At 57.1% G+C, this 27,322-nt stretch overlaps 4 protein-coding genes across 4 annotated transcripts; 2 read left to right on the forward strand and 2 right to left on the reverse strand.

Moving 5' to 3' along the window:
* Nucleotides 1-612: 612 nt before the first annotated feature.
* On the reverse strand, nucleotides 613-4,006 carry BESB_000050 (uncharacterized protein; the record flags this gene model as incomplete). The annotated part of the gene is made up of 2 exons (XM_029358760.1): nucleotides 613-1,346; nucleotides 1,831-4,006. The coding sequence occupies 2 exons, from the start codon at nucleotides 4,004-4,006 to the stop codon at nucleotides 613-615; spliced, it is 2,910 nt and encodes a 969-aa protein (XP_029221672.1).
* Nucleotides 4,007-5,975: 1,969 nt separating this feature from the next.
* Nucleotides 5,976-6,989, forward strand: BESB_000060 (uncharacterized protein; the record flags this gene model as incomplete). Its single annotated transcript, XM_029358761.1, has 1 exon — nucleotides 5,976-6,989. The coding sequence occupies one exon, from the start codon at nucleotides 5,976-5,978 to the stop codon at nucleotides 6,987-6,989; it is 1,014 nt and encodes a 337-aa protein (XP_029221673.1).
* A 22-nt stretch (nucleotides 6,990-7,011) lies between these two features.
* On the forward strand, nucleotides 7,012-11,974 carry BESB_000070 (uncharacterized protein; the record flags this gene model as incomplete). Its single annotated transcript, XM_029358762.1, has 2 exons — nucleotides 7,012-8,946; nucleotides 9,524-11,974. 2 exons carry the CDS (start codon nucleotides 7,012-7,014, stop codon nucleotides 11,972-11,974), a joined length of 4,386 nt encoding a protein of 1,461 aa, XP_029221674.1.
* Nucleotides 11,975-13,258: 1,284 nt separating this feature from the next.
* On the reverse strand, nucleotides 13,259-26,865 carry BESB_000080 (flagellar associated protein; the record flags this gene model as incomplete). The annotated part of the gene is made up of 25 exons (XM_029358763.1): nucleotides 13,259-13,360; nucleotides 13,759-13,836; nucleotides 14,076-14,123; nucleotides 14,789-14,854; nucleotides 15,095-15,154; nucleotides 15,459-15,515; nucleotides 16,120-16,271; nucleotides 16,434-16,572; nucleotides 16,999-17,121; nucleotides 17,552-17,630; nucleotides 18,012-18,197; nucleotides 18,561-18,746; nucleotides 19,248-19,454; nucleotides 19,908-19,951; nucleotides 20,298-20,353; nucleotides 20,490-20,577; nucleotides 21,211-21,271; nucleotides 21,997-22,058; nucleotides 22,691-22,780; nucleotides 23,421-23,599; nucleotides 24,221-24,316; nucleotides 24,675-24,760; nucleotides 25,130-25,233; nucleotides 25,814-25,916; nucleotides 26,492-26,865. The coding sequence occupies 25 exons, from the start codon at nucleotides 26,863-26,865 to the stop codon at nucleotides 13,259-13,261; spliced, it is 2,826 nt and encodes a 941-aa protein (XP_029221675.1).
* Nucleotides 26,866-27,322: the final 457 nt, after the last annotated feature.

The raw sequence follows: 27,322 nt of genomic DNA on the forward strand, positions 1-27,322 counted from the left end.
GATCTGCAGAGCTGTATGCACGGCGCCGCCGTGGGAGCCTTCAGCAGAGCCGAATCCCAAACTCGATGAATACATGGAAAGCAACAATGATGCGGCTGAAATGTAGATCAGCCATTAGTGCAGGAGGATGGAGGGCTAAGTGAAGACCCTCGAAAGAGGCCAAGCATCTGCAGCTACGCATAGGCAGGTCATCCGATCTGCATCTGAAAGCCTCTAGCGCGAAGGAACGAAGGCGCCCTCCAGGCCGTTACGAGCCCCTAGTGGGCCACCTGGCTTCCGATACAGGCAGGCGTTTTCTGCACGAAATCTTGGCTGTGGCACCAGCGTCGCGTCCCTGTTGAGTGGATGCAGTCACTGGAACGGCGACCAGCTGAGAAAACAAGCAACTGCACTGTGTTCTGAGACGCTTTTCAAAGAAGTTGGCGATTTCGCTGAGAAGCTGCCGAGGGTGAAGACGTCTAGTATCTACAGTTGTTGGACAGAAGTAGACGGCGAGCCGCTACACCACCAGAGAAAAGATTAGCATATCCCGTTTTCACACAATACAGCAGCACGCGAAACTGCATTTTCCGGTACCGAAAAAAAATTGTGTCAGCAGCACGAGGTCCCTTATTATGCAGGTTTCGCTGAGACGACCTGCGAAAACGCATTCGCGGCCACGTAGGCCTCGAGGACGGACTGAGCTCGTTTGAAGATGCCGCGTGTGGACTCAGTTCGAAGGAGAGGAACTTCGAGAACCTTCAAAGCGACCGTCTTTTTATCACTTCCGCCTTCAACGTTCTCCTTTCCTCCGTCCGCCCCCTTCTTCTCACCTCCCAGGGTCTCTCTGTCCTCGCTCTGCAGGCGCGGCTGCTGCTCTTCCAAGACAGACTCCTGACCGGGACCGGCGCCGCCTCGACGCGCGCCGGGGCCCAGAGGTGCCGGATTCGGAGAGAAGGCCCCCGACAAAGACAGATTGCGAGGACGGTCCTCGGTCGGGGGCCTTCGGTCTGAGGCTTCGACGGAAGCGCTGGAGAGACTGGCAAACTCCAGCGTGACGCCCTCAGTTGCCTCCAGTGCACTCACCAACTCCATGTTTTTGCCTTCTTCTCTAGTCAACACGACAAGCACGCGGACGTTTCCAGCGAAGCTCGCGACGCCGCCGTCAGCACTGTCGTCGCTTCGCCGTCCTGCGCGGTATTCGTTTGCTGTCTTTTCGGCTTTCGCCTCGCCCTCGCGTCCCTCGCACGCGGCGCCCCATGGCCCGCGAACTTCCTTCAGTCGCCGGTGGTCGCTGACGGCTTGAAGGAGGGCTCCCGCCCACCCTGACACGCCAGGGCGAGAGGCGGAGACAACCTTTGCAAACCCTGAAGAGGCCAGACCCGAAAAAACGAGAAAACATAAGGCACGGGTGCCAGGCTAGAGACCAGCAGGCCGACCCGACGAGCTATCACAGGACAACACACAGAAGGCGACGGGAGCGTCTGCGCTGCGCTCGCTCCGCGACACACAAAGCACCCTGGCGCTCCAGGGACAGCTGTCAAAGAGGTACGCTTTGACTCTGTGTCACCGAGGAGTTCCACAGATAGGATGATTGTGATGCTGATTTTCGAGACGCACACTCTGTTTCGAGTGTCAGAGCTTGCATCATCGGAAGCGAAGACACGTTCTCAGCGTCTCAGGCTCCCTGCGGCGACGGAAGCGGACGTTGCGCTGGCGGCATCCAGGACGACAGCCGCAGCCATTCACCATGCATCAGGCGAAACAGCAACGCAGAAAGGACTCGAGACGGCGTCTGGGCTTTCATGTTACTATGTGCCGCTGGTGCGGCTCCGGTGGAATGGGCCTTACCTGCCTGCCGGGCGGCCGCGGCAGTCGTCGGGCCGATGGCGACGGCGATGAGCCTTTGAGCTTCTCCCTGTCTCCTTTGCGCAACCTCGCGCCCCTCTAGGAGACTGTTTTTGCACGCCTCCAGTAGCTTCAAGAAGTCTGCCTCCGTGGAGGCCACACGCTTATCTCCTCTTCTCGCACTCTGCGAACCTCCCGGCTCCGTCGACGCCTCCTCAGAGGCCGAGAAGGCACGCGCGCCTGGCTCGGCCTGCAGAGAGTCTAGCGTCAACTGCTTCGCCCCCGCATGAATCGCCGTATACGACGGAATCACTGGCGCGCTGAGACTCGCGTGAGAGAGAGGGAGGCCGTTGGCGACCCAGCTCCACACCGCGGAGGGGCTTCCAAACATGATGCATGCGAGGTGCGTTTCGCCACCACACGCTCTGTCCCTCTCCAATTCCTCTTCTCGCCTTTTTCTCTGCGCCTCCCTCCCTGCTGCGCCCGCTCGGCCCTGCGGCGCCTCGGCTGCGGCGCTGTCCGCCGCGCTAGACGCCCACGCCTCACGCTGCTCCCCGTACGTCTCGCTAGTTGCAACAGATTCGGGGCTTGTCACTCTCTCCGTCTCCGCCTCCTCTGCCTCCCCGTTCTCCTCCGCCTCGGCGTCCTCACAGGTGGCCGCTGCGCAGCGCGTCGCGCCCGCCGGAGTGTCTCCGCTGGCCCTCGACTCGGCGACTTCCTCCCCGACGGTCACCTTGAGAGCGTCAAGAAGCGCCTCGCGGTCTCCCAGGGAAAGCATCCGCTGCACCGTGGTATACACGTTCAGCCGATTCACCTGGAAGAGCGGCAGTGAAGGCCAGAGGACTTCAGCTTGCTGTGCGCTCGCCTCCGCGGCCTCCCCAGCTTCGCAAGCGTCGCCCTCTCTGCGCGTCGCCTTCGCGACTTGCGCATCGGTTTGCTCTCGCTGCGCGGCCTCACGCAACGACGAGAGGGAGCCCTGGTTGTCTGAGGCCGAGGCGAGCGTGGCGCCCCCCGCCAGCTCTGGAGGGAGGTCTACACTCCCTCGGCAGCTGCCCTCGGCGTCGGCGCCGCCTGACTCTGGGCACGACAGAGAGACGTTTTTTTCAGACAAACCCGCCTCAAGCTCCTCCAGCTTCCTTCGCTCCAAGCTCCTGGAGAGCCCTTCCGCGGCCAACGCCGAGGTAGGCCACAAGACGCGCGTCTGCAGCCGGCAGGGACAGAACGTCAGCGGGCCGCCTGCGATGCGGAGACGCTGATGCGGAGTGTACGCACATCCGGGAGTTAAGTGGCCCAAACACCCGCGCGAGGCCGCGCGCTGCAAATCAGCGCCCGCGAGCGTTTCGCTGCCGGAGGCCGGGGAGGGCGCGCCTGAGCATGCCCTCGAGTCTTCCGAGAGCAGAGAAAACAGCGGCGGCCGCGGAGGCAGTTCTGCCGCGAGGCTCGCCGCGGTGGCAGTGGAAGGCGAGAAGGAAGAAAAGAAGGCCCGCACCGCGTCTAGGGCCCGTTTCTTCTCCTCGTCAGACTCATGCACAGCTGGGGCGTTTCGCCCCCCCTCGCATTTTCGCGTGGGGCCTACTCCCTGCGGCGGCTCTCTCCTCTCGCCGGCCGCCGGATGTCCAGCCCCGTCGTCGCCCTCCGCGGGCCCCTTGTCAGGCCCGCAATGCGCGCTTGCCTCGGGCTCGCGGGTCTCTGCCTCGCCGCCTCGGGGGTCGGCCTGGAGGCCGCACATGCGGACGAACTCCTCCAGAAGCGCCTCCTCCGCGGCGCGCCGCGTGCCTTCGCCGACGCAAACGATGGAGCCCGCGGGGAGGCTGCGCGCGCAGGCGCGGAAGACTACAGAGGGACTCGAAGGGGGGGCGAGGGGCGAGGCGGGGGCGAGAGGCGTGGCCGCAGGCTGAGACTCCGCGCCTGCAGCCAGCAAGGGAAGGAGAGACGCCAGCGTGCGCCGCCAGCTCCGCGCGAAGACCCTCGCGGCCTCCGGCGAAGAGAGACACATATAGTCGAAAGGAGGCACCTCCAGCAGCGCAGCAGAGGCTTCCGCTGCGGCGAAACGCTCAGCAGACACAGCAGAGAGGTCAGCGGGCGCCCGTAGAGAGCAGGCGAACGGCTTCCGGGGCGGGTGGATGGCGTCGGAGGACTGAGCCGAGATGAGGCGAAGAGGCAAAGCCGCGGAAGACATCCTCACCGCGTTCTTTAGCAGCGCGAGAGAGGGAAGACACGAGAGGAAGGACGGCTGACGGCGCCGGCCGGAAATTTGTCGTGGTACATGACAGCACCCCCCCGGAGCGCGGCAGAAGACCCCCTGCAGACGGGACACCTCGGCAGGGAAAAACTGAGCGGTCATCGACGACGCGGAAAGAGGCACCTGCCGTAAAGAAGACTGCGAAAAGCCGCCGCGCGACGCGGTCTGAGAAGAAAAGAGAAGAAGCGAGACGAGATGAGACGTGTAAAAGCTGTAGGGACAGAAGAGGAGAGAGTCGGGAGGAGAGAAAGCCGCATCGAAAGCCATATCACAAAGAGGAGCCGGGCAAAGGGAGGCGGGCGAGACTCTTTTTCTCATGACATGTTGAACCCCTGCGCAGATTGCCGCGGACTTCGAGACGCTCGCACATCTCGCACGCGATGGGTGGAAGACCGGCCGCAAAATGCCGTCGCCCTTCGCAGGGGCGCCGCGGCTGTGGGAGGGGGAAAGGCCTGCGGCGGGGCCCGAAGGGAAGACAGTCAGGCAGAGCGCAACGAGGACGGAGCAGGAGGCGATGAACGAGTTACGCCTCGAAAGAGAGAAAACGAATACGCGAGAAGAAACAACAGAGAGGAAGTAGCCGACCAGGGACGGGCAAAACGGCGAAGCAAGCAACATGGCGAAGAAGGAGGCAGACGCGCAGCAGAGAAATCAGACCGGTGTGTGTGACCCCAGCACGCGGCCTACGAGGCCGCCCTGTAGAGGACGGACTGAGAGTGTAGGGTTCAGAAAATCTTCAAAGAAAGCTACAATTGAGGAAGGGTTAGGCCTTCAGACATGACGAGATGTTACAAGAGCCAGGACACGCCGAATCCCGGAGGGGCGCCATGTGGAAAAGGACTAGCTCGAGAGTCACTCAGCCATGGGGCCTGGAGAGCGGCCAACGAGAGGGATGAACACGCAAGAGAGATTGGCACGAAAAAACTTCACACGTAGACAAACAGCGACTCAGAGCAAGCCAAGGCAAGAGTAGAGATATAGTCAGCAACGCCGGCGAAGACACACTAAGCACACGGCAAAAGAGAGACTCTGTACCCTAGAGACCTCCATAGAGAGCGACCACGCCTGCGCGCGAAAAAAGGGGAAGCATATTCGTACTCAAAGACAAAGCAAACACACACACGAATTATGGGATTAGTAAGAAAACACCCAGAGAAGGCGTTTTCTCTCTTTAGGAAGGCTGTGTCTTGCATGTCGCTCAACACGCACACGATGGCGAAATGCACTGGGGACTTTTCTCACATGCGCGTGCATCGCGAGGCTTTGAGGAAAAGCCGCAAAACGATTCTTCGAAGATATGTGTCTCTCTGTCGTCGACTCGAGTGCCAGCAAAATAGACGTACCCACAGTCGAGTAGCGAAGCCGCTCACGGATCCGCCTGGCGCTGGAAATCGCTCGTTCTTTGGCTGTTTCGGGTGTAGGTACATGCCGGCCGAGACCAGCCCATCTGCTGGTAAGCCCGCTTCGCAGGCCCTTTCTGCCTTCTTCCTGGAGAGAATCCGCAAGTTATACGTGTTCTGGCTCCCGTATAGATGGGAACAAAGATTCTGGAGCCCCACCTCATGCTGCAACACGCGGACACCAGCCCGCCTCGGAGTAGATCGATATAGCCCTATAATTGATGCACACAGCAGTTGTAGAGACTTTGTAGACCTACCTAAGTTTCGCATCCATGTGTGTGTCTGTGTGTTTCTTTTGTTTGGAGTAGAACTCTAGCTTCCTCCCAGCAGTGGCCATAGCCCCCTTACACGCGTATGCATGTTCTTGTCGGGTCCCTTGGCGTGTTTGTTGCTGCTTTTTTAGGGCTTTTTTTTTTCATGTTTTCCCGGTCGTAACCAGCAGCAAATCAGCTGCTACGCAGCTGCTCCTCCGCTCACTCGCCCTCGGCCCTCTGCTAGTCTGCACCATGGAGACTGCACCCCCCGCGGCTTCCCTTTCATCGCCTCTGTCTGCCGATTTTGCATGTGGCGCCGGCGAGACGCGTGCAAGACGCCCTGCCTCTCTGGTGAGCTTGTCGGACTTTTCGCGCCTCGTCGGCATTTCACACTTTGTCGCGGGAGACCCTGCGGATTGCGGTGCCTCGGCGGCAGCGGAGGGCGAGGGAGCCCGGCGGCTGCAGGCGCCGCAGAAGGGCCTCGCCGCGGAGGAGACAGAATGGCGGCCTGTCGCCCCCTCAGAAGCAACCTGCGCTGGCGAAGGGTTCCGCGGCTCTCTAAAGACACTCTTCGAAGATTTCCAGGTGTACGAACACTCCGAATTCCCCTGTGTCTGCCTGGCGGCTGAGCGACTCTGTCCGCGGTGTCAGTCGGGCGTGGAAGATCCCCGCAGACTTCCCCTCTCCTCGCCTTCTTCGCCGTCGCCCGCCGGAGACGTCCGGGAGAGTGAGGGGGATGCGAGGCTCGCGGAGCCCTGCAGCTTTGGTTGCTGGTGCAAGGCCTTCGGCGCGAATGCAGACGACAGCCCGCTGCGTCTGCCCTTCCTCGTGGACGCCCACCGCATGCGCATGAAGCGACAGCGACAGGAGCTCGCGGAAGCTGGCGGACTACACATCTCCCCGTTCTTTCGCCTCACGCCCGGCGCGGCAGGCGAACGCGAGGGAGGGAACGGCGGCGAGAAAGAGGCGGCTGACGTGAACGGCACAGACGAAGCGGCGCGCGAGCTCCCGCAGAAGGGGGGGGGGAGGCGGCGCCTGCAGGGAGAGGGCCAGAAGGCGTGTCGTGTCTTTCTGAGTTGGAGATTCAGAATGTCGAGGCCTTCGTCAAGAGCCTCGCGTACTGCGCGGAGGCGTACAGACAGCACGTCGCTGAGGCGCCTCTTCAGAGGCGCGCCCCCCGCCGGCGAGCGTGGCGCGGGAGGCAGAAGACGCGATGCATGCAGAGGCTGCCGAGGGCCAAAACCCGAGGGATGCCCAGGATCTTGACTGGATTCGTCGTGCGAGGCAAATGGCGAGCGCCGCCGAACGCAGCGCGCTCCTGTCTCCTCAGCCCGAGGCTTCGCGCAGAACGTCGCTCGATGCTTCCCTCGATGTCTCTCCCGTTGTGTCGCCCGGCGATCCGGAGGGTCTGGGGGCCCGCCCAGTGCGGCGGATTTTAGAGGCGAATAGCGCCGCCAAACTTGCCAGCCTATGGCTGCTGGGAGACCTCGCGGGCTTCCTCAGGGCGCTCTGGCTGCGTCAGCGCAGGCAGGCTGCCGAAGAAAAAGACGCGGCGCGGGGCGAGGGACAGGCCGGGCCTTCAACCGACTTGATAGCTTCGCGGTCGTCGCCGGGCGGGTCTCCGGGTCACGCGTCGCAGAGAGCGGACCCGACGACTCCCGCCCGGCTGGCGCCGGGTCTTTCGTTCTCCCCCGCGGGCTCTTTCGCCTCGCTGGCGGAGGTGCGGAAGGAGGTGCGCGGGGCGCTGCATGCGTTTGTACGTGAGCGGCTGCCCTTCCTCGTTGCAGAGTCCGCGAATGTCTTGCCGGCTACGCCTTCGCCCGGGCGCACGGCGCACAGCGGCAGACCGGCGGGCGAGCCGTGGGGCGTCAAGCGCGCGCGTCCCACCAACCCGCTCGAGGACGACGCGGGTGGGGAAGCGAGCGCAAACGACGAGAGGCTTTGGAAGCGACAGAACATGCAAACGAGAAAGGACAGGAATCCCCTGGATGAAGACGATGAAAACGAAGCGGATGTGCCCAAGGGGGACGAGGAGGGCGACGCAGGGGAGGCGAAGGCGGGCCCCCGAAGCGCCGAGGGCCTTCCGTTGGCGCCGAATCCCTTTGAGGGCTTTTTAGCCACCAACCTGTCGCAGCAAATCGAAATTATTTCCAGAACGATTGACGCCAGGCTGATGTCATCGCGTCTCGCCAGTGAAGGACAGCCGCAGTCCCTCGAGGCCAATGGACTCGGAGGCGAAGCAGGCGACACTCAAGCCCAGCCGCCCCTCGCACCAGAGGAGAGAGAAGAGAGAAAAAAGGCAGAAGAGAGAAACGAGAGGAAGGAGACGGGCGGTGGTTTGACTGCTTCAAGTCCGGCGGGCGCGGCGGCCGATCTCTTCCCGTTCATCTCGCTGGGCGCCTGCTGGGCTCAGCAGCGCCGTGAGCTGCTGTGCCTGAAGAAGGAGATCGAGGATGAAGACGCGAAGGACGGCGAGGGCGAGGGCGATGGCGAGGACGACTGGCGCGGCGGGGCGCCGCAGGGAGGAGTCGCACGGCCCGAGGGCGCGCTGGAGCGCCTTGAGAGGAAGAAAGAAAGGAGCTGCTGGGTGTCGCTCCTCGAAGAAGCTGCGAACACGCCGCCGGGCGTCGTTCTGAAACTGACACCACGGCCCAGCTGCATGCGCTTCCTCTTCCCTCCCGTGCCCTTCAAGTGTATGGACAGCGCACGTCCGGCTCTCAGCGCCGGCGCAGCCGAAGCCGCACGCGGTGGCGGCGAGCGGGAGGAAGACCGAAGGAGACAACCCGCCAGCTGCAGAGAAGGCGTCTCCCGCGAAGAGAGACGAGCGTGCAGAGAGGAGATTAACGCGGTTTTCTTCCGAGGCGCAAACACCGAGAAAACCTCCTCAAAGGTGACCCTGAAGGGGAGGGAAACCCACCTGTTCACGCGCCTCGCCTCCCACCCGGCGCTCTTTGACCTCCTCTTCGACCCTTTTCGATCTTCAGGGGGCGCCACCAACTACGTGGCGGCTTCGCCTGGCTACCGCGCAGGGGCCTACGAGACTCGCTGGCCCGCCAACGCTGGGGCGTACGTACATTTTGTCCTCATGAAAATCAACCGAGACACGTCGAATGCACTGCATAGCGTCGGTCGCGGACTCCGCAGACACCCGCAGAAGTCTCTTGCGGTGGCGGGCACCAAAGACAAACGCGGAATCACCGTCCAGCGATGCTCCATTCTCAAGGTGCCGAAAGAGGGAAATCTCCGCTTACTCTGCTTTCGTGGCAGGCATCTACATGCACACGAAGAGACCCTATTGTGGCCCTGCTCGTGATGCACACTAATGGGATCTGTGGCTACAAGACGACCAAACGCGTGGCGGGGGAGGGGGGGGGGGGGGGGGGGGGAGGAGGGGGGGGGGAGGGGGATCACATTGGGCGCGCGTCTGGCTCCACTCGTTTTTTCCGCGTGTTTTCTTTCTGCCGCACGTTATGCACCTCCCCTTCTTTTTGTACCCCTTTGTTTCGCCCCGCTACTTTGCTAGATGTCCGGCAAGGCGTGAATGCAGGTGCCTCAGAGGCCGCGACGCCCTACACTCGGCATCCCCACACATGTGCATGTGCTAAACCCTATGGCTTAAACCGTAGATGTGTAGTTGCGTGCGGAGCTCTCTCTGCAGGTAGCCGCACTGGCGCGGAGGCGCCGGTGAGCGCGGCAGCCTCTCACGATCGGCACGGGCCTTCTGTGGGCAGGCGCGGCAACGCCTTTTTGCAGGGTCGGTCACTGGGCGATTGCTCCTTTTTGGTTTTTTTCGTTCTCAGGTATCACCGTCTGCCCTGCTGGCTGCCTGCTACCTTGACCACCCCGCGTGGGACGCGAACGTGCACATCGCGCCGTTGGGTTACTTTTCGCGTCCGCAGCGGCTCGGCGGACTCCTGGGCAACTCGTTCCAAGTCGTCCTGCGGAACGTCCGCCTGCCCGGACCCGCCAGGCGCGGTCTCCGCGGCGCAGGCCCCTCCGGCGACTTGCCTGCCGCGCGTGTGGCGGTCGCCCTCGCCGATCGCTGCCTGCCGTTGGCGCAGTGCGACGCGGCGATTCAGGAGCTGGCTCGCCGCGTCGAGGCGGGCGTGGCGACAATTTCCTCGCGGGGGTTTCTGAACTACTTTGGCCTGCAGCGTTTCGGCACGCACGCCGTGCGGACGTTCGAAGTTGGCGCGGCGCTGCTTCGCGGCGACTGGAAGGAGGCTGTGGCGCTCATTCTGGGCAAGCGGGCGCGGCGGTGCCCCGCGAGGCACCTCCGGTTCTCGGCCGCTTGCCCCGCCGCGGCACCGGGACCGACCAGACAAGAGCAAGTAGGCGAACACGCAGGGTGGACATTCGAAAGAGGCGAGGTTTCCCTGTGGGATGTGCTCGAGATGACAGACGACCCTCGCCTCGCGCTGGCGCGCGCCGCGCGGCACCAACACATCGAGAGGTCTCTGCTGTCGTCGTTGCTGATGTCAGCGCGGAAGGGAGAGAAAAGGCAGGCCGCGCGCGAGGCAGGCAACAGGCACGCGAGGGACGACGCGATCGGGGACGCGGGAGAAAGAAAGCTGCCGCCTCGCGGGGAGGCAGACGGTCAGCAGGACTCGGGGGCTGACAATGCTGAGGTGGATATGGGGGAAGGTGAGCAAAGGGAGTCCCGCGAGGGCAGGCGGAGCCGAGGCGACACAGAAAAGCAGGGAGAAAAGAGAGACATGCACGTCAAAATTTCGGCGGAACACGGCCCAGCAGACGGAAGCGACAAACCGTCGTCGCTGGACGCGCTGAGCCGTTTCGACGTGAAGGACTACTTCCGGGCGTTGCAAGAGATTCCGCCGAACTCTCTGCAGCTGTATGTGCACTCCGCACAAAGCGTCCTGTTCAACCATGCTTGTAGCTGGCGATGGCAAACCTTCGGCGACAAAGTGTGCGTAGGCGACATTGTCCGTATTCGCTCCAAAGATGGTCACGCCGGGGGGCGGCGTGAGAAAACAGACACTATGTGCGAATCGGGTGAGGGGATGGGGCGCTCGCGACGCCCCGAGCGGGGGGTCTGGGGCGGAGACCAGGGCGACGAGGAGAGCGACTGCGAAATGGATGATTTTCGCCAGAGCGTAAGGGTGATTGAGACAGAGGCCGAGGCTTGCAAGGCGTCGATTTTCGACGTGGTCTTACCTATGCCAGGCGCCGATATGACGTACCCGTCTCAGCTGGCGGCGGTGTACGCGCAGCTGGCGGTGGACCTGTTGGGAGTCTCTCTCGACGTCTTCAACACTTCAAAGGAAAGGCACGACTCCGACGTGGGTCGTTTCAGGGGACTGTCGAGGGACGCAGAACGTGGGCAACCCTGCAGAGGCGAGAGAAAGAGAGAGCGGGGGGGCAGACAGCGCTCGCGGTTCGAGGGCGTCTCACGCAGAGGGCGGGGAAGGGGACGGCATGAAGACGGGCGACAAGGGTGGCAAGCAAGCAGTGCGGATTCGGCGGGCGAGAAGGACGAGGACGGCGGCGAAGACTCGGAGGATCCGCTCTCGCTTTCCGCTGCCACCGGCCTCTCGATCTTAGGAGTGAAGTGCAGTGGCAGTTACAGACCTCTCCTCGAGCGCGCGAGGAACTGCCAGTGGCAGCTTCTTCAGGTCAGTGAGGAGGCGGTGCAGAAACCAGAGTCGGTGCTCCTCTCGGATGTCGACCTCCTTCTACGAAAGCAACGCGATATGGCGTCCGGATCAGCTGAGAGACACGCGAGAACCCTAGAACAGAAACAGCAAGACACGCTCGAGGGTCGCTGCGGACAAATCAAAGACGCGGAAGAGACGAGTGCAGTGCAGGGCCGAGACGGAAGAAGCGAAAACACAGAGACCGGACCATTCCGATCGACAGCTGGGGCCGAAGATTTGCGAGTGTCCTGGGATGAGCCCCTCGACCCCGCGCAGGTCAGATGTATGTTCTCCGGGGGCCCTGCGCAGGCCCAGGGTGGCCCCAGGGAGACAGAGGCGCAGCACACGAAGGGTGCCTCCGCTTCCGAGGCCGACCGGAGGGGGCATCTATTTGTTGCAGGCGAAACGAGCAACATCTGCCTGCTGCTGAGACTTCGGCTGACCCCGGGCACGTATTTCACCATGGCTCTTCGGGAGCTCATGAAGTCAAACGCCCCAGACGATGACGAGCTTGCCCACGCTGCGGCACGGACAGTTGTCTCTCCCGATTTTCTTGAGAAAGACACCTACAGCTCAGTGCAAGGTCTATCTGCTTAGCCGCACGACGCCCGGCGCCCCGCGCGATACGCCCTTGAGCGCGGCGCCACACTCGGTCTTTGGTATTTAGCGGTCTCCGTACGCGCTCGTGGGCAGCTCTCCGCCGCTCTGCGGCAACACTGAACTGGCTATCTTGGAGGTTTCTGGTGATAGGTCGCGGCCTCTCTATGCATCGGTGCGCGGCGTGTTGTCTGGCGAGGGCGAGGCGCACCCTGCGCAGAGGGCCTGAGAACAAGCCGGCGGTCCTTGTCAACTTCATACCTGGCAGCAGAGCTGTAAAGGGCTCGAGTTTGTCGCACTGCATTTGCCTATCTATTTAAATATCTGCATTCTTTTATCTGTGTGGCGCATTTGGTGAGTATCTAGTTCTGCACCTGCAGTGAAAAATGGCAGTCACCTTGCGGCTCCTTCCTGTTTAACAGCGGAGGCGTGAGAGCCCCAATCCTCGACGTCGCGCAGACGCGCGAGTGTGTGGCGGTGGTGTGTTTACACTTGGAAGCAGTTTGGCATGCGTGAGAAACGCTTTAAACGCGCTCTTTGCCTACACTGAGCACTGCGGTTTGTGAGTCTGTCTGGGTCGCCTGGCTGCATGCCTCGACCAGGGAGGGCAGCGGCGGTCCTTGCGGCGAAAGGCGATTATCGCGCGCAAAGCAGAGTACAGTTCAGAATTGCTCAAGCTCGAAAGATTCTCACGCTAGCCCGTTGAGGAAGTCATCGAACGCACGAAAACAAAAATTATCCGCGATCAGTGTGTGTGAAAAACCCTGCGTGGGCACTGCTGAAGCCCGTGAGAGGCTGTTTTGATTCCCCCAAGACTACGCACTGCCCCTTTTGTTTCTGATATTCCGCGCATGAATATTTTCATATACATATATATATATATATATTCATACATATATTCATACATATAAACACATATTTACGTACGACAGGCTACTGGACTTTCTGGCTCGTTTCCATCTTCGACACGCGAGGACCTCATCGCTGAAGGCCGCGCATCACCACAATCCGTGCATTACGTCCATAATAAATCAAGAAGGCGACTACCAAAGTGAATATCACGATATTCGTACCAGCTTATACACTAACAAACTTCCGGTTTTGGATGAGATTACTTTCAACGCTGCATCATATGCTGAACAGGACCGGTCGGGTACGATATGAAGCGACGTTACAAGCCGGTTCAATGGTCTGGACTCAACCCTGTCTTATATAGTCCCGTAGAGTGATGCCCTTGCCGTCTATATAAATCTATCAGTGCTTTTCGTACCCAGGCGACAGCTCCTAGCTCGTTGGATTCTGACGCGGCACTGAACGGCCGTGGAGACACGGCGAACCGAGGCCCGCGGTGTGCGTACCGTCCAGCGTCGACGCCTCTGAATCGCACTGGAAGCCAAAAAAGACAGAAACGAAACGCAGCTGTAACAGAAAACAACCGGGGCGAAAAACGGTGTGAGGGGGGGGGGGGGGTTATGGGGCAGGGGGCAGGCAAGAACGTGAAGCAGTGGAGGGAGGAGGAAGCACAAAAAGTCCGAGTTTCTGAGCGACGAGCAGGGATGGGGAAAAGGTGATTCTGCGAAGAAACTGGAAATCCAGAAACTCGCACTGGCTTCGCCGAGGGATGTGCTTTCGGCCGAAGTCTGAAACCCTCCCCTTTCCCCTTCCGTAGGCTTGCTCAGCGGTATAAATGTCCCGACACGTCCTACAGCATATATATTCATGCGTGCAGTTACACTGCAGAGCTCGTGAGGCGAAAGCGCCCCTGTAATGGAACCGCGACCTACGCGTTTCAGAGCCTTGCTTTGACCGAGAGACTCGAGCGCCGTCTTCCGCTTTTCCTCCAAATCTTTCGTCTTGATCGCCTGCGAAGACGACAGCGCAGAAACAGCGCTTCCGTCATGCCACAATACGTTCTACTCCATCTCTTTGGAAACCTTGGTGTTTCTTCGAGATTATTTTACCAAATGTCCACATACACGCTGATACACCCCCACGCGCCCACACATGCAGGCATTTACTTTCGAAGCCTGCACGAAAGTGTCTTTCGGGGCTGGTCATGCGGTTGGAATGCATGCAGATTCTCGCTTCTTCGAGAACGTACCGCTAGTTCCCGGTTCAGGCGGGCGATCTCGTCCTTGTAGAGGGTCACCTGAAAGGAGACGTAAAAAGAAAAAGGCGGTGCCGTATGCAGAGGCAAGTTGAAGGTCCACTGAGCACCTCCCTGCTGCACACGCTCAGTCCCAGTGTGCGTGTCTCAAAAAGACTTAATTCTCTTCTGCAAGAAGAGGGCGAGCGACTCTCGAGGTCTGTGCAGGATGTGAGGGGGCTGCGCCTGAGGTCTGATCATCCAGACTCCGTGTCAAATCTTATTGAGTTCACCACGACACCCGCAACCCCCAAAAGAAAATAGATACATATATGAATATATATATATATATATATATATATATATGCGTCACGCTTGAGTGCATATGCAGTTGTGCAGCAGATATCGGCGCTTATCTCCGCGTGTACTCGTTTAGGGTTTTGAGAACATATGCGCATGCATGGGTCCGGATGCCACTGCGGCTGGCGTTCTCTTCGCCCTGGCGCAGTGACCTGGCACGAAGCATACACAGATAATTTCTGTGGTACAACAGCGAAAGGAGATAGAATTTGAATGTAGACCTTTGGATGTCCGAAGAAGTAGAATACATGTTGACAACGCCCACTGTCACCAGACTACACAGCATCATAGACTTCAATTCTTGCGTGCAGATCAACGAGGAAACCGATTGCCAGGCTCGCCTCTCGCTCGACAGGCCCGCGACTCACCTGCTTGTGGCACGTCTTAAGCTCCGACGCCATTGCCTTCAGCTGGTCAGTCTTCTCTCGCAACATCTGCGGATCGACATAAAAATGAATACTACTAATAATATAATGAAGTATCCCTATCCTCCGCACCAAAATGCACTAAGGGCGTGCGAGCACAGCGAAGTCTGTTTAACTTTTGTCGCAGATATCGGGGAGTGGATCGCCACTCCTCAATATCTCCGCAGCTGCGGAGGGCTCCACCGGCAGCGACGGCGGCGTCTGAACTCGCGTCCAAAGTAAAGCTCATGGCCTTCCCCTATCGCTTACGCGCTGGAAAACCTGCATCTGCTCAACCACCTGCGGCCCAGGATACGCCGCCAGCTTCGTCTGCAGACAGGCGAGAGCACACCCTCGTGCAGAGAAAGTCTGACCAGACACGCCAGCCCGATGAGCTCCCAAAGCAATCGCCTGTCGTCGAACTGAGGCGCCGACTAGGCACATACTGACAAGCGGCTACGCTCCCCCCCCTCTGCGCGGAAACAAGCTTCTCTCTGAGCGTCACTGCTTGCCACAGCAGGAAGCGCTTATTTTGAAATCCTGCAGCGCTTGCGGACACCACGCCATGCACATGGGCGGGAAGGGGGGAGAGGGGAGGGAAGGGGAAAAAGGGGGAGGATTCGATGCTGCGCACCTTGAGCTCTACGTAGAGTTTTTCCTTTTCTTGAATCATGAGGTCGCGGTCGATGACCTACAGACACGAGGGACACAGCCAGAGTGAAAAGACGGGGAGCGCATGCGGGAAGCAGAAATGCACAGCGCCCAAGGAACGCATTTCAACAGGGCTGCATGCTGTCCTTCGTGTGCCGTTGTGGTGCCCCAGCACCGAGGCCTGAGGTGTACACTGTGCGCTCTGCAGCGCACACGCTCACTCGATTCCTATCCTCTCTGCAACCATCAGGCGCTTGCGCCTCGCGCAATCAGCGCCGCGAGAGAAAACTGAAGTCGGTCAGGCTTGTGAACCTCGCAAAAGTCCCTGATATGATGATGATACAATCCGCGTTCATGTCTTGAGAAGTGGAGCTACAGCGCTTCAAAAAGAGCATCGCGCGAAACGCTGCCACATGCGGCATGTTCGGGTCAAGGGGCACCCACCCCAGCAGGTCCCAGAAAGTTTCACTTTCATGGGCTTCTGGAAATACGCGATATATGTAGGTGGTGCATCGAAAACAGGGGGGGGCTGGGGGCCCAGAGAGGCGTGTAGTCCCCTGCGCGGTGTACGTTTCGTCGCAAAACCTCTTTTTTTCCTGCGCTTTCCAGCGGGAAAAATGCTCCAGATTCCCTCCCGCCCGCACCTGGTCAGTTTTCGAGATGAGCCGTTTCTGAAGACTTTGGATCTTGGAGAGCATCTCGAGCTTGGTGGGGTCGCTGCCTTCGAGGCGGCGCCACCTGTGGACGTTCATAGGGTTCTCGAGACTGTCGCTCAGGGCCTTCACTTTGGTCCTTTCTGAGGAGTTCGAAAACGGAGACAGGGCAGACGTCACAGACTCGAAGAAGAGCTACTTGCTCCTAGCACACGCCTGTGTTCACAAGGATCCACCACCAGCTGAATTCGCGGCTGCGGGGCTTTGGTGACTTTGGCGGATTCTGAAAATGTATGCGGCTTTACCCTGGAGCAGTTCTCTCTGCAGGTGATAGACTTCCCGCTTGAGACCGTCCACGCATGCGACCTGGCTGCGCGCCGTTGCCAGTTCGCGGCGCGCGGCGTTGATCTTCTGCCGGAGGAGGCTGATGTCCGCCAGGCGGCCCTGTTGGAGTGTTGAGAGAAGCGAGCCGACAGCAGAAGAAGCATTTGAAAAGAGCGCTCCACACGTAGGCGGAGAGTGAGTGTTTTGACGCGAGAGTGAGTGCTTCAGGTTGGAACGGACTGCCATTGAAAAGGAAATGTCTCCAGTGCAGTCCGCGCGCAGGCGCTACAGGAGGCGCCGCTCCCTCAGGCCCCACACGCGCCAGGTCCTCTCGCATTAATCTAGCTCTATTATCTGAAGTTCGTTCTTCGAATACCCGAGTGTTGATACGACAGCAGTTTATGACTGGGCAGGCGTGGAGGCCGCCATGCCAGGGTTCTTCGCGCCCATGTGGCTGAAGTGCGTTTGGAGGCTTAGCACCTCAGATGGAGTACAGAAATCGAAGAAGGGCGACGCACGCATGTGGAGAACGCCTGAAGGCCGTACTCTGTATTGAGCCTCGCCCTTCTGCAGAGTAGACTGCTGGATTTTTATCTTCTCGTACAAAAGCGCCAGCTCTTCGTTGCGACGGAGGAGCTGCGTCCCGAGCATGTCGCGCTCGCTCAGGACCTGGGCGGACAAAAAGTGCAAAACAGATGAATTCTTAAAGCCGCACAGACTCACCCCAAGCGCAGAGAGCTACCAGCTCGGCGTTCATCTAACGCGCGTTGCATACGCGCATTAATCGATTTCCCTCTCCAGTCGAAAACACACTCCCGCGTGAATCCGGAGAGCACAGATACCTATATATACGTATATATATCTATATATATGCAGGCCGGAGTGTACTTCGTCGCCTTGTATCGGCGGAAAGTCTCTTGCATGCATCAACTGAGAGGCTGGTCCGGCGGCCTTCTCGAACCCGCCGGCAATCTCATCGACAGAATCCAGCCCGTGCTATTTCCAGCGATGAAAGTTTCATGCCAACAGCGGGGCGCACGAGAGAAAGGGCGCTCTCCGCGAGTCTTCAATTCCAGCGCGGAATCAATCTCAAACGTACAGCTTCATATTCTTTTTTCTGATTCGACCGCTCTGCATCTGCGTCCTGAATCGTTGCCTCCAGTTTTTTGATTTCACGCCTAGACCAAACGCGCCACAGACTCTCCAAAAGCCAAGGGGTTCGGGGAAGTTGCATTCCCTACTCCCTCGCCTCACTCTGCCGCCTTGCCTCCGCTAACTTCACCGGCTCATTTCCACCGGCGTTTGTCAGTCTCTTTATTTCCGCTATCCACCCTGCCCAAAGAAGTCTACAGATACGGATGCAATGTATCCGCTTGGAGGCTTCTAACGCATCTACGCATGAGTAGTCGTGACCCCCATACGAGCAACTGAGCACATAGGCCCTGCGTCGGCAACTAGATACGAGTGTCCGCACGGAAGGAGTTGCGTTACCCCTCTGTGATTAAACCTGAGCAAAATGCGTGGAGGCTTGATGCGCTGTAAAACTGCTTTGCGCATACTTTTGACTGAGGACGATTTGCTGGAGAGAGGATAGCTTGTGCTGAGCACTGTGCAGGTTGCTTGTGATTTTTTCGTTGTCCTTTATGATTTTATGCTGCTCGAAGTGACCCTTAATCAGACTCGCATCCTTCTGCTTCACCTCCTCCTTCAGCTGCTCAATCTGATGGTACAGGATTTTGAATTTCCTGGGTTGGAGCAGACCCGTGCGCAGGCGAATCATACGGCCGGAGCTGACACAGGCGTAGGCTCTGTTTCCGAGTTTCGGCCGCTCGAAAACAGTTCACGCAGCCACAACTGCAAGGGCGAGAGTCCGGCCTGCGCCTCCTTCTTTTTCACATGCCTACATCCAGTGGAAATGTTCCCGCGCCCGCCCGCAAAAGAGCGCCTATCGAAATGGCACTTTTTTTCGCATGAATGTGCTCAGCGCCGTACGGACACATTCATATCTAAATTATGCATGCATGCATGCATTTGAAGAAGGCACGAACAAGGGCGTCTGGTGGCGTTTTGGCGGCACCAGCAGTCTGTGTTCGATGTACATCCCTCACTGTTTCATCTCGCTGATCTCATCGAGAGACTCAATCAAGTTGCGCGAGTAGAGGTTCCGGTCCGACCGCACAGACTCGTAGAGACTCTTTTGCGTCGACAGTTTGTTTCGAAGTTCTGTGATAGTCTTTTGCAAATCCGTCACTTGGTTATCTCCGCCCTTAATCTCCTCCAACAACGTCAGGTACCTGCGATGAAAAAGCACACAGAGACACACACACAACACATGAAGCTGTCTCCGTTTCTGTGGAGTGACACACCCAATATAAGCAGAAATATACGTATTTTTAAGCATTTATACAAGGCTATCTATATTTACATGTATAGCTCAGTGAGGCGCTGCGTTCTACCCGCTCTCGCACGCACATCTCAAGTATACACAGCAGTACCTACGAACCGCCTTCTGCACCAGTGGGCGCTGTCGAATCGGTCACGTGAACGTTTGCCTTATTTCTTATCCAACAGAGTTTTCCTTATCTGCTATTCAGCCACGTTCGCTTTATTTCTTCTAGATCGTGAACGTGGTGAGCGTAATTCAGTCCGTCGAAGGGGGGGCATGGAGCGAAGGTGCGAAGCCCCAGTCGTTCTTTTCCACGCCCCGCTCTACGTTCGCCTGGTCCAGGTGAACGCCCTCTCCGTTTGCGGCGGTGTATTTCCAGACGGCTTTGCTGTCGAACACGAGAGCGCACTTTTGATTGGCTTTGGACAGTTCAGCGCCGCTCTTGTCGCGGTGGTTCTCCAGCTCTCGAATTTTCGTTTGCTGGCTCTCAATCTCTTTGCGGTAGCGGTCGATTTCCCGCTGGAGCTGAAGCGCGTGAGCCTCGTGTCGCTTGAGCAGGTCCTCCTGCTTCTTGGTGGCATCGTCGTTGCGCAGCAAGTTCTTCGACAGAAGGTCTCTGGCGAAACAGACACAAACACCAGTGCAACGGAAAATGAGCTTTTCGTGACTCGCGCGTGTGTGCGCCTCCACAGCTTCGCGTCACTCTCTCTCGTCAGCCTCCTAGGGCACGACCTGGCATCTATGCATGCGTACACTTCTGGGAAATCCGAAAATATAAACTGTCAACTGCAAGCCAGACCTATGGCGGCTTGCGCACAGACTTGTCCGCAGAGTGAGCGAAAGGGAGAGGTAATAACCTGTCTCAGCTTTTCAATGAAGCAGAAAGCCACCAAAGGGTGGACTTCCGAAAAGCCAGAATGGATGATGATAACGTACACTACCACCAGAATACATAGAATCGTATACTCCAGTGTTTACGTGTGTAGTGAAGGCGTTGGAAGACAGCAAGTGGATATACGCGTCCGTTGGACTCGATTATGGTTATTATCTGACCCCAAGATCGGAGTACCTCTCTCTCAAAAGACTTTCAATGTTTTTCTTGTCAGCCTCAGCCTGAAAAGGGAAAGGCCCAAACGCTTCGCGGGTTGTGGGAATGCAACGAATCGCCTGCAGGTCCTTTGCTATTTTCCGTGTGCGTGAAAAACAACGGTACATCTGCCTGGCATACGGCATTTTCATTTCGTGTCAAATCCGCGGCCGGTATTAAGATATACGATAGCTATAGCTTATCTATGGTACATAAGATGTAAGTCTCTTGCGGAATAAGATTACCAATAATAATCAAGGGGATCAAACTGTGGACCCAAACACAGAAACGACATAAGAGTTAACTGGCGATGAGTTTCCGCAGAACTGCTTCTGCTCTTGTATAAGAAAGTGAGCTGGTGAGTTTTCCTACCTGCTGCTTGAGAGTTTCGACTTCTTTCTCGATTCCTGCGACCTCGTTCTTGAGGGCTGAATGGGCACATGCGGAAGAGGGAGGCTGAGCGCTCGCGACATGTGGCGTCTCAAGCGTCTTTTTCTGCAGAAGCTGCGCAAAGTTCGTCTTCCTCAATCGCTACTCCAGGCCGCGGTAAGATTCCCTCCTTACCATTGCGCTGGTCTTCCAGGTTTCTTCTGTCGTCATCCGTCTGCTGCATCTTCCGCTTCAGCAACTCATGCATCTTTAACACTTTCTCCTGCAGCCACGAGGATCGCCACAACGCTGGAAGTCAGCGCTGACTTGCCCGGATTACCTTCCCTCATTCCTGCAGCTTCTATGTATATTTGTTATATATATCTCTTGTGGTGTATCCGTATTTGCAGCGTCTGCATCAATGCGGAATACGATGATCTGCAGGTGTGGGCATGTAGATATGGACATGGAAAGGCACCTTTCCGGCAATATAAATATACATACCTATGTGCATGAGTGACAAAGCAGATTCGCATATGCGCGCGGACCACTGCCCACGCAGCACTGCGTAAAAGCGACAGCAAACGACCTCCAAAAGCGACAGCCAGCGGTCTCAGTGTTAGATGCCTCGACTCCACGAGGCATCCGTGGGTATGCCACCCGTTTCTTTTGCGAAGAGCGAGACTTCAGCGACGTTCAGTTTCCGTGCCCCAGTCTGACTGAAAACACCATGAGCAGCGACGACGCCCGCCGCGGTTGTCTGCTCTGCGGCTGCGATTTCAAGCGCGATATATGGATTTTTTCTATCCACGTCGGTCATCTTGTGTCCTGACAGGGCTGCAGCACGTGAGTGGAGGTGGTGGCAGCGTGGACGCGATCTGCATCCAAGTTGTGAGATGGCAGAAGGGATGCTAACTTTGTCTGCTTTAAGTTTGTTGATTGCCTCGAGTTGGTCCTTCAGTTCGGTCTCTATGGCTCTGAGGAACGCGCCGACAACGAGAGGCAGACCTGTCGCTCAGGGAGTTTCTAGAAATGACAGCAAGCTGCCTTTCGCATTACCGAGTCAGGCGAGAAATAGCGTATGTTTCGCCTGTGAATCGGCCCTGGAGTGAGCGGTAGCTCGAAGGTCAACCGGGCACGCAGACACAGATCCAGCACACGATCAACAGAGCGAAAACTGGATGGAGAGCCGATGCGGCAGAAGGCTGCGTCGAGGGGACTCCGACTCCACCTGCGGCTTGTGGAAAGAATTTAAGCACCCAACGCGCCTCATTGTCGCTTGCTCTGTCTTCCTTCGGAATTTTAGAGATTAGGGACCAAAGACGAGGCATCAAGAGAGCTACTGGATCGTTCGAACACGCTGCGTTCTCCAAGCTTCTTAAAGGCTGCAAGAATCCCTTCCATACACGCAAGAATCTTACTGGTTCCCACGACTATATAGATACCTATATATCTGTATGCATATATGTATTTATATGCCTCAGCGGGTATAGATAGAGAACTACCCTGATTTCTGGTGCACGGTCACCTTGTAGGCGCAAACAGCCACATAGAATGACGACTGGCTAGCAAACGAATATATATCTGATGAGTGAAATGACAAGCTGCAACGTTTTTTGAGGGCGTTGATGCAGCTGATGTGGAAGCGGCGCTAAACACAGGATCGATGAATTGTTCTATTAGACCAACTTGGACGACGAACATGTTCTGGGCTTGCATTTTGCTGTTTTTAATGATCTGCTCGTTCAGGCGGCTTTCCGTTTCCTGAGACGGAGAATTCGGAGCGCACGAGCTGACAACGGAGTATAGCGCCACAGTCAATTCTTCATCGGGGTCTCGAGAGACTGCTGAGGGCCTCCGTAGTCTAATGCAGGAGACCCCGACTGTGTCTTCGTAGCAGCGAGGGATGAGCCTCTGCAGTTTGGTGCGGTAACCTGGAGCCGAGAGGATAATAACTTGCTAAACGTCACGTGTCCTCCGGGACTCTGCCACTCTGTTGAGGATGTAAAATACAATATATATACATACGAATCAACATATACACGATACACCACCACGAGTATCCCTCGCCTGCAGATCCGGGCCAGGTAACATATGCCTCTCATTCTTGTCTGGCGTTCGTAAGCAAGCAGTTTCGCCGTCTCCCACGCGCGTAGCCCGACGCGTGTATCGGCGCTCATCTTATTTTTTAGGAACAGACTTCTTTTCGGTTTTCACTGCCTTGCCAGCACATGCGCCACGAGCTGCGTCTCCTTCCTTTCTGTCCCAGCATTCGCGTTTCGTCGTTGTATCAAGCATCTAGTAGAAAAGTTGTCTGCGGTTTGCGCTGTTTTGAGGTTCGTTCAAATCTGCTAAAACGTTCGAACGGGCCCCGGCCGTAAGTCCCAGACACTTACCGTAATGCGTCCAGTGACTTCCATGAACCTCTTGCTCTCCTTCTCGTGCTCCACCTGGAGACTGGAGACGACTGCTTGCAGGTTTTCTGTCTACAGGAGAAAAGTTTGGCACTCCAAGAAACGCTGGAAAGTTCCAAAACACCCTCAACCTCCATTCACATCCGTACACAGAGAGTGCGAAGCGAACCTGAGATGGGAGGTAGTACTCGACTGTATGAGCCAGAGGCAAATAGTCGAGCTGCCACATATACAGTTGCTATACGCTGACAGACGAGAAGAGCGGAAAAGCGTGCAAGTCGAGCTCTCGTCTTCTTCGTGCAGCTGGAGCTTTTGCTTTATAGGTGCTGTCCTCAGGAACTCTGAGCATTTCAGTTGTTTTGTCTCGAGGGGGAGGGGCCGTTTAACAAACGCCAGGCCGGACGGAGACAACTGATACGCACAGACGCCTCGGCGACGGTGCATGTTCCCCGTTCAGAGCTTCGAAGCTTATTTACGTTTCAAAGCGTATTTACGCCAATTTCCTTCCATCTCCCTCCAGAAGGGCTCCCGCGGAGTCCTTTAGATGTATATAAGTAGTATGCATGCAGCTAGATTGATGAATGCACCGGAGAGACTAGACCCCAATTGGCCAGTCCTCACAACCTCTACACGCACCTTGCTAGACTTGCACGCAGCACACCCGGATACTTGAGCGAGGGTGGCGGCGCACGCGTCAGAATCACCCTCGTACCTCCTGTTGCTGTTGTTCGATCGTCGCTTGTTTTCCGTGTATTTCTGTTTGCTTCTGTTCTATCAGAGCCTTCATGTCTTTCAGCTCTTTCTCAACCTTCTCCCGCCTCCGCTGTTCTTGCTCGCCCTCGAGCTTCTTTATCCGCAGGACGTCTTTCGTCTGTATCAGCTCGTTCTGCGCTGAAAGTTACGAACAAATAGGAACGCCTGGAGAAGGCCGCGCCGGCTGAGGCTCAGAGACTCCGGAGGGAATCTGCTAGTAGTAGAAAACGTCTCAGCCACATTGTGTCTGAGCTCCTACACAGCCTCAACTTCTTGTAACTTGCACACAAACGGCAGCTGCTGAGCGGCGGAGGACTGCGGCGGTGTTCGGTGGAGGCAGCCTCGGTAGGAACCCATGTCTTCTTTATCTCCATTGCTTGTGTTTGCTCAAGAGATACACTCAGTGTAAAGCGTGGAGACGCGTAGCACCCAGTGAACCGGTGGGAGTGCCCCCCTGTATCTGTTCGCTCTGGCAACCTGGAGGCCTTCTCAAATCATGCTTTGGAGCACCGAACGCAGGCGTACAAAGTGACGAGTAGACACATGCATTCGTGCATATATCTTTTTTGCTTGCGCTTCTATTCGTTTTTTTTTTACGAAGTAATCCACACTTAGCAACGATGCAGGAATGCGAACTGGAAGGGCGCGAAAGCAGGAGAATAGACCTGTGAATCTGTCGACTGCAGCATGGGGGGAGAGGAAGGGGGAGTAAAGAATGCAGATTTCGCAGTCTTTGCGTAACTGCGGCATGTGCTTTACCGTCAGCGACTTGCTTCTCCAGCGTTTTCAGCGCCTGACTGAGTTGCTCGTTGCCCGAAGTCATCTGCGCGTTCTGGTTCGCCAGTGTGTCGCACTCTGCACAACCAGACGAGTTCACATTGGAGACGAGGGGTGAAAAGTATCCTGGTGGCTAGGGAAGGCCTTCAAACCCATAAGGATTCTCAAATTGACGATAGAGACCCGACAAGGCGGGACCAACTGTCGAAGAAGGCGTTTCCTGCAGAGGTGCGACACAGGCTCCCCTCTGCTGTTTCAAAGGCAGGACAGTCTCTTACGCGCTGCGGACCCGTTGTCCTTCCCGCCTCAAACACATCTAGACTGTTTAGTTCTGCCGACGACTTCTCATTCTCCGGCGTCTCGCGGTCTCTTCTCTGTTGAGCCTGCGGGGCCGGGGGGGCTGTTCGGTTCAGTGTGTGCTTTCTGCCACGCGTACCGCGAAGGAGCTTCTCCCGCTCGAGGAGATATCCCTCTAGCTTCGCCTCCTGGCTGATGTGTTCTGTCTCCGTTGCCTCAATCTGCCTGCGGCATGCAGGACAACAAACACGACACGGTGGCGGGACGGGGATACTAGCGCACCTCGCTTGACAGGCATTCGAAAATCCATGCCGATGGCGGAGAAAAAGGCGGGACGCTACCATTAATGCAGCACGCCATCCGGCCTCAATAACTTGACACGGCACTCAGTGAGGCTACGTGCGTCCATATCGCGCGGCCGCTTTTTGAGCTTGTCGCTGCTGAAGTTACATGTTTCTCGCAGGTTCCCCGCTCACCCCTCCTGCTGCCCGTCCACGCGCCTGAACCGCTTCCCAAAGCTCCGTTAACTAAAGCTTTTTTGAAAGGAGGATCTCTCGGCTACGCGGACAGCGGCTGATATCCCGCCGCACCTACTTGTTGAGGTCCTCAATTGTCACGCGCAGCGAAGCGATGGTGTCCCGCGCAAGCTCTTCTCGGTCCTTGCCAGCTTGGACGAGATTCCAGGCATGCTGGACCTCCTGAAAAAGAGACAAATCGAAGCCAGTTCAGCACTGCAGTATTTGGGGTCTAGTACTCGCGTACGGACTTGTGGCCGTGTGCGGCTCCAGAGTCCCAGTGGTCTCCGAGTTGCCATCCGGTGGCCCAATCCGCGATCCAGAACTGTTTAACTCAAATTGAATAAACAAAGACATGACAGTTCCCAGAGCACTGCGACGCTCAGTCCTGTATTATACATTCCAGTAGATGCGTTCGTTGCGGATCGTCTTACTTCTCAGGACCTCGACCACGAGATGGTGATGTTGCTGTCTAAGCACATGCACAATGGCTTCACTGCCCTACGGGGTGTCTGCTTGTGTACTGCCGTCTGCTACGCATATTCTCGCTAAACCGACCTAAACCTTAACCCAGTAACATGCATTCGACATGCGTTTGGCTTCGGGTAGCTTCCATGCAAAACGGTGGAGTTGCGCTGGTAATGCGTTGATCTTCATCCATACTACTGAGTCACTGCCTTCGAAAATTGTGTTGAGTGAAGAGACGGGGAGCAATGTCTCAAAGCAGCCGGTCTCGCGATTTCTATTGGAAGTTGGCCTTCACCTTTTTCAAGATGTCAATGGAGCTTTGGTCCTCATCAGATAGCTTGAGTGCAGCGACGACTTTTGTAGCGTTCTCAGCAATCTGGTTTGTCAAGTGTTTACATCTGCAAAAACGCATACAACCAGGTGAAAAAACTTTGTCGATATCCGTTTCGTATGCGTAATATATAGAAACTCTATGTATATGTGTATCGCTGAGACATTCATATATGCACATCTGTATCTTTATTTGCTCTGCCCGAGCACAAGCTCGGGTAATCTTCACGCCAGTTTACTGCCAGCAGAGCGCACAAACTATGACTCCATGATAGCGTGAGTGCGCATTTGAAGTAAGCACCGTCCGATTCAAAGAAGGATTGCCCCAAACGCTCCTAGAGAGAGCCCCCCGCCCGTCGGGGATCAGGATTGAGTAGACGGGATAATGTGGATTTGGAACCAAAACGCGTCTGCAGCCTTATGAGGTGGTTTGTGTGAAACAAGATGGACACTGGACTCCCATAAGCCTGAAGTGGGTGGAGGCGAACAGACACCGTGCGATCGCCTATTTCTGTTGCGTGGCAGGGAGAGAAGGAGAGAGCGATGGGGGGGAGGGGGGGGGGTGTGGCTTCGCAGTGGATACTTCAACATGTGCAAATCTGGTCGATCGACCGTGGGGCGTTTTAGTGGTTCTAGAACTAACCGTGCTAGCAATGTAAGTTCGCTTTCATGAGACCGTTTCAGAGCACCAAGCAACTTTTCATACTGACGGCGGAACGGCTCAAGGTGTGGGTCCTTTGGCAACTCGGACAGCGTCTGCTCGAAGTTTTCTTCAAGAGCAGAGTAGGGGGCCGGGCCAAGTACCCCATCCTCCTGAGACGTTGGGGCCTGCGTAGCCCGATGTTCCTCTGAATGGTCCTGAGTGGCTTCACGGCTAAATCGTTCTTCATTTATATGTATTCTTCCAGGACTCGCTCCACTGTTGCCCTCGTCCCCGCAGTCACCAACCCCCCTGGAAACTCCTCCGTTCCATATTGACGCCTCCTCGTCGTGAGAATCTAGTCCTTCCTCTTCCATATTGTCGGATTTGGCAGGCGGACGCTGACGTTGAATTCCTTTCTCATAGCAGATAACGTCCCACGACCCCTCGAATCCAGCAATAAACGCGGCAAGCAATGCGCCTGTCACAAGACTTGCAGCTCAACGCTGTTCTGCTCCCCCATACGATCTGTTTCTGGGCTGGAGTTACCCGAATCTTCCAGTGGAATGCGTGGCACAGCGATGTGCGTGCATGAACGTCTCTTCCGTGAACCGGCACAGGGGGTCTGCACTACATACAGCGGAAGTTCACAGCGGGGGAACGGCCTTACGGCGCAGAAACCGGGACTGTGTCGTGGAGACATACTATACAAGACAACGAACGTACCACGACAATGCTAGTTCATAGAGCATAAATGCTTGATTTTCTCAGACACTGAGATGACGAGGCCGTCTACACGAGTCGACGGCAAAGAGAATTCCACTCCGGGTGGAC

Source organism: Besnoitia besnoiti, chromosome I, assembly GCF_002563875.1.
Source record: "Besnoitia besnoiti strain Bb-Ger1 chromosome I, whole genome shotgun sequence".
Classification (NCBI taxonomy): domain Eukaryota; phylum Apicomplexa; class Conoidasida; order Eucoccidiorida; family Sarcocystidae; genus Besnoitia; species Besnoitia besnoiti.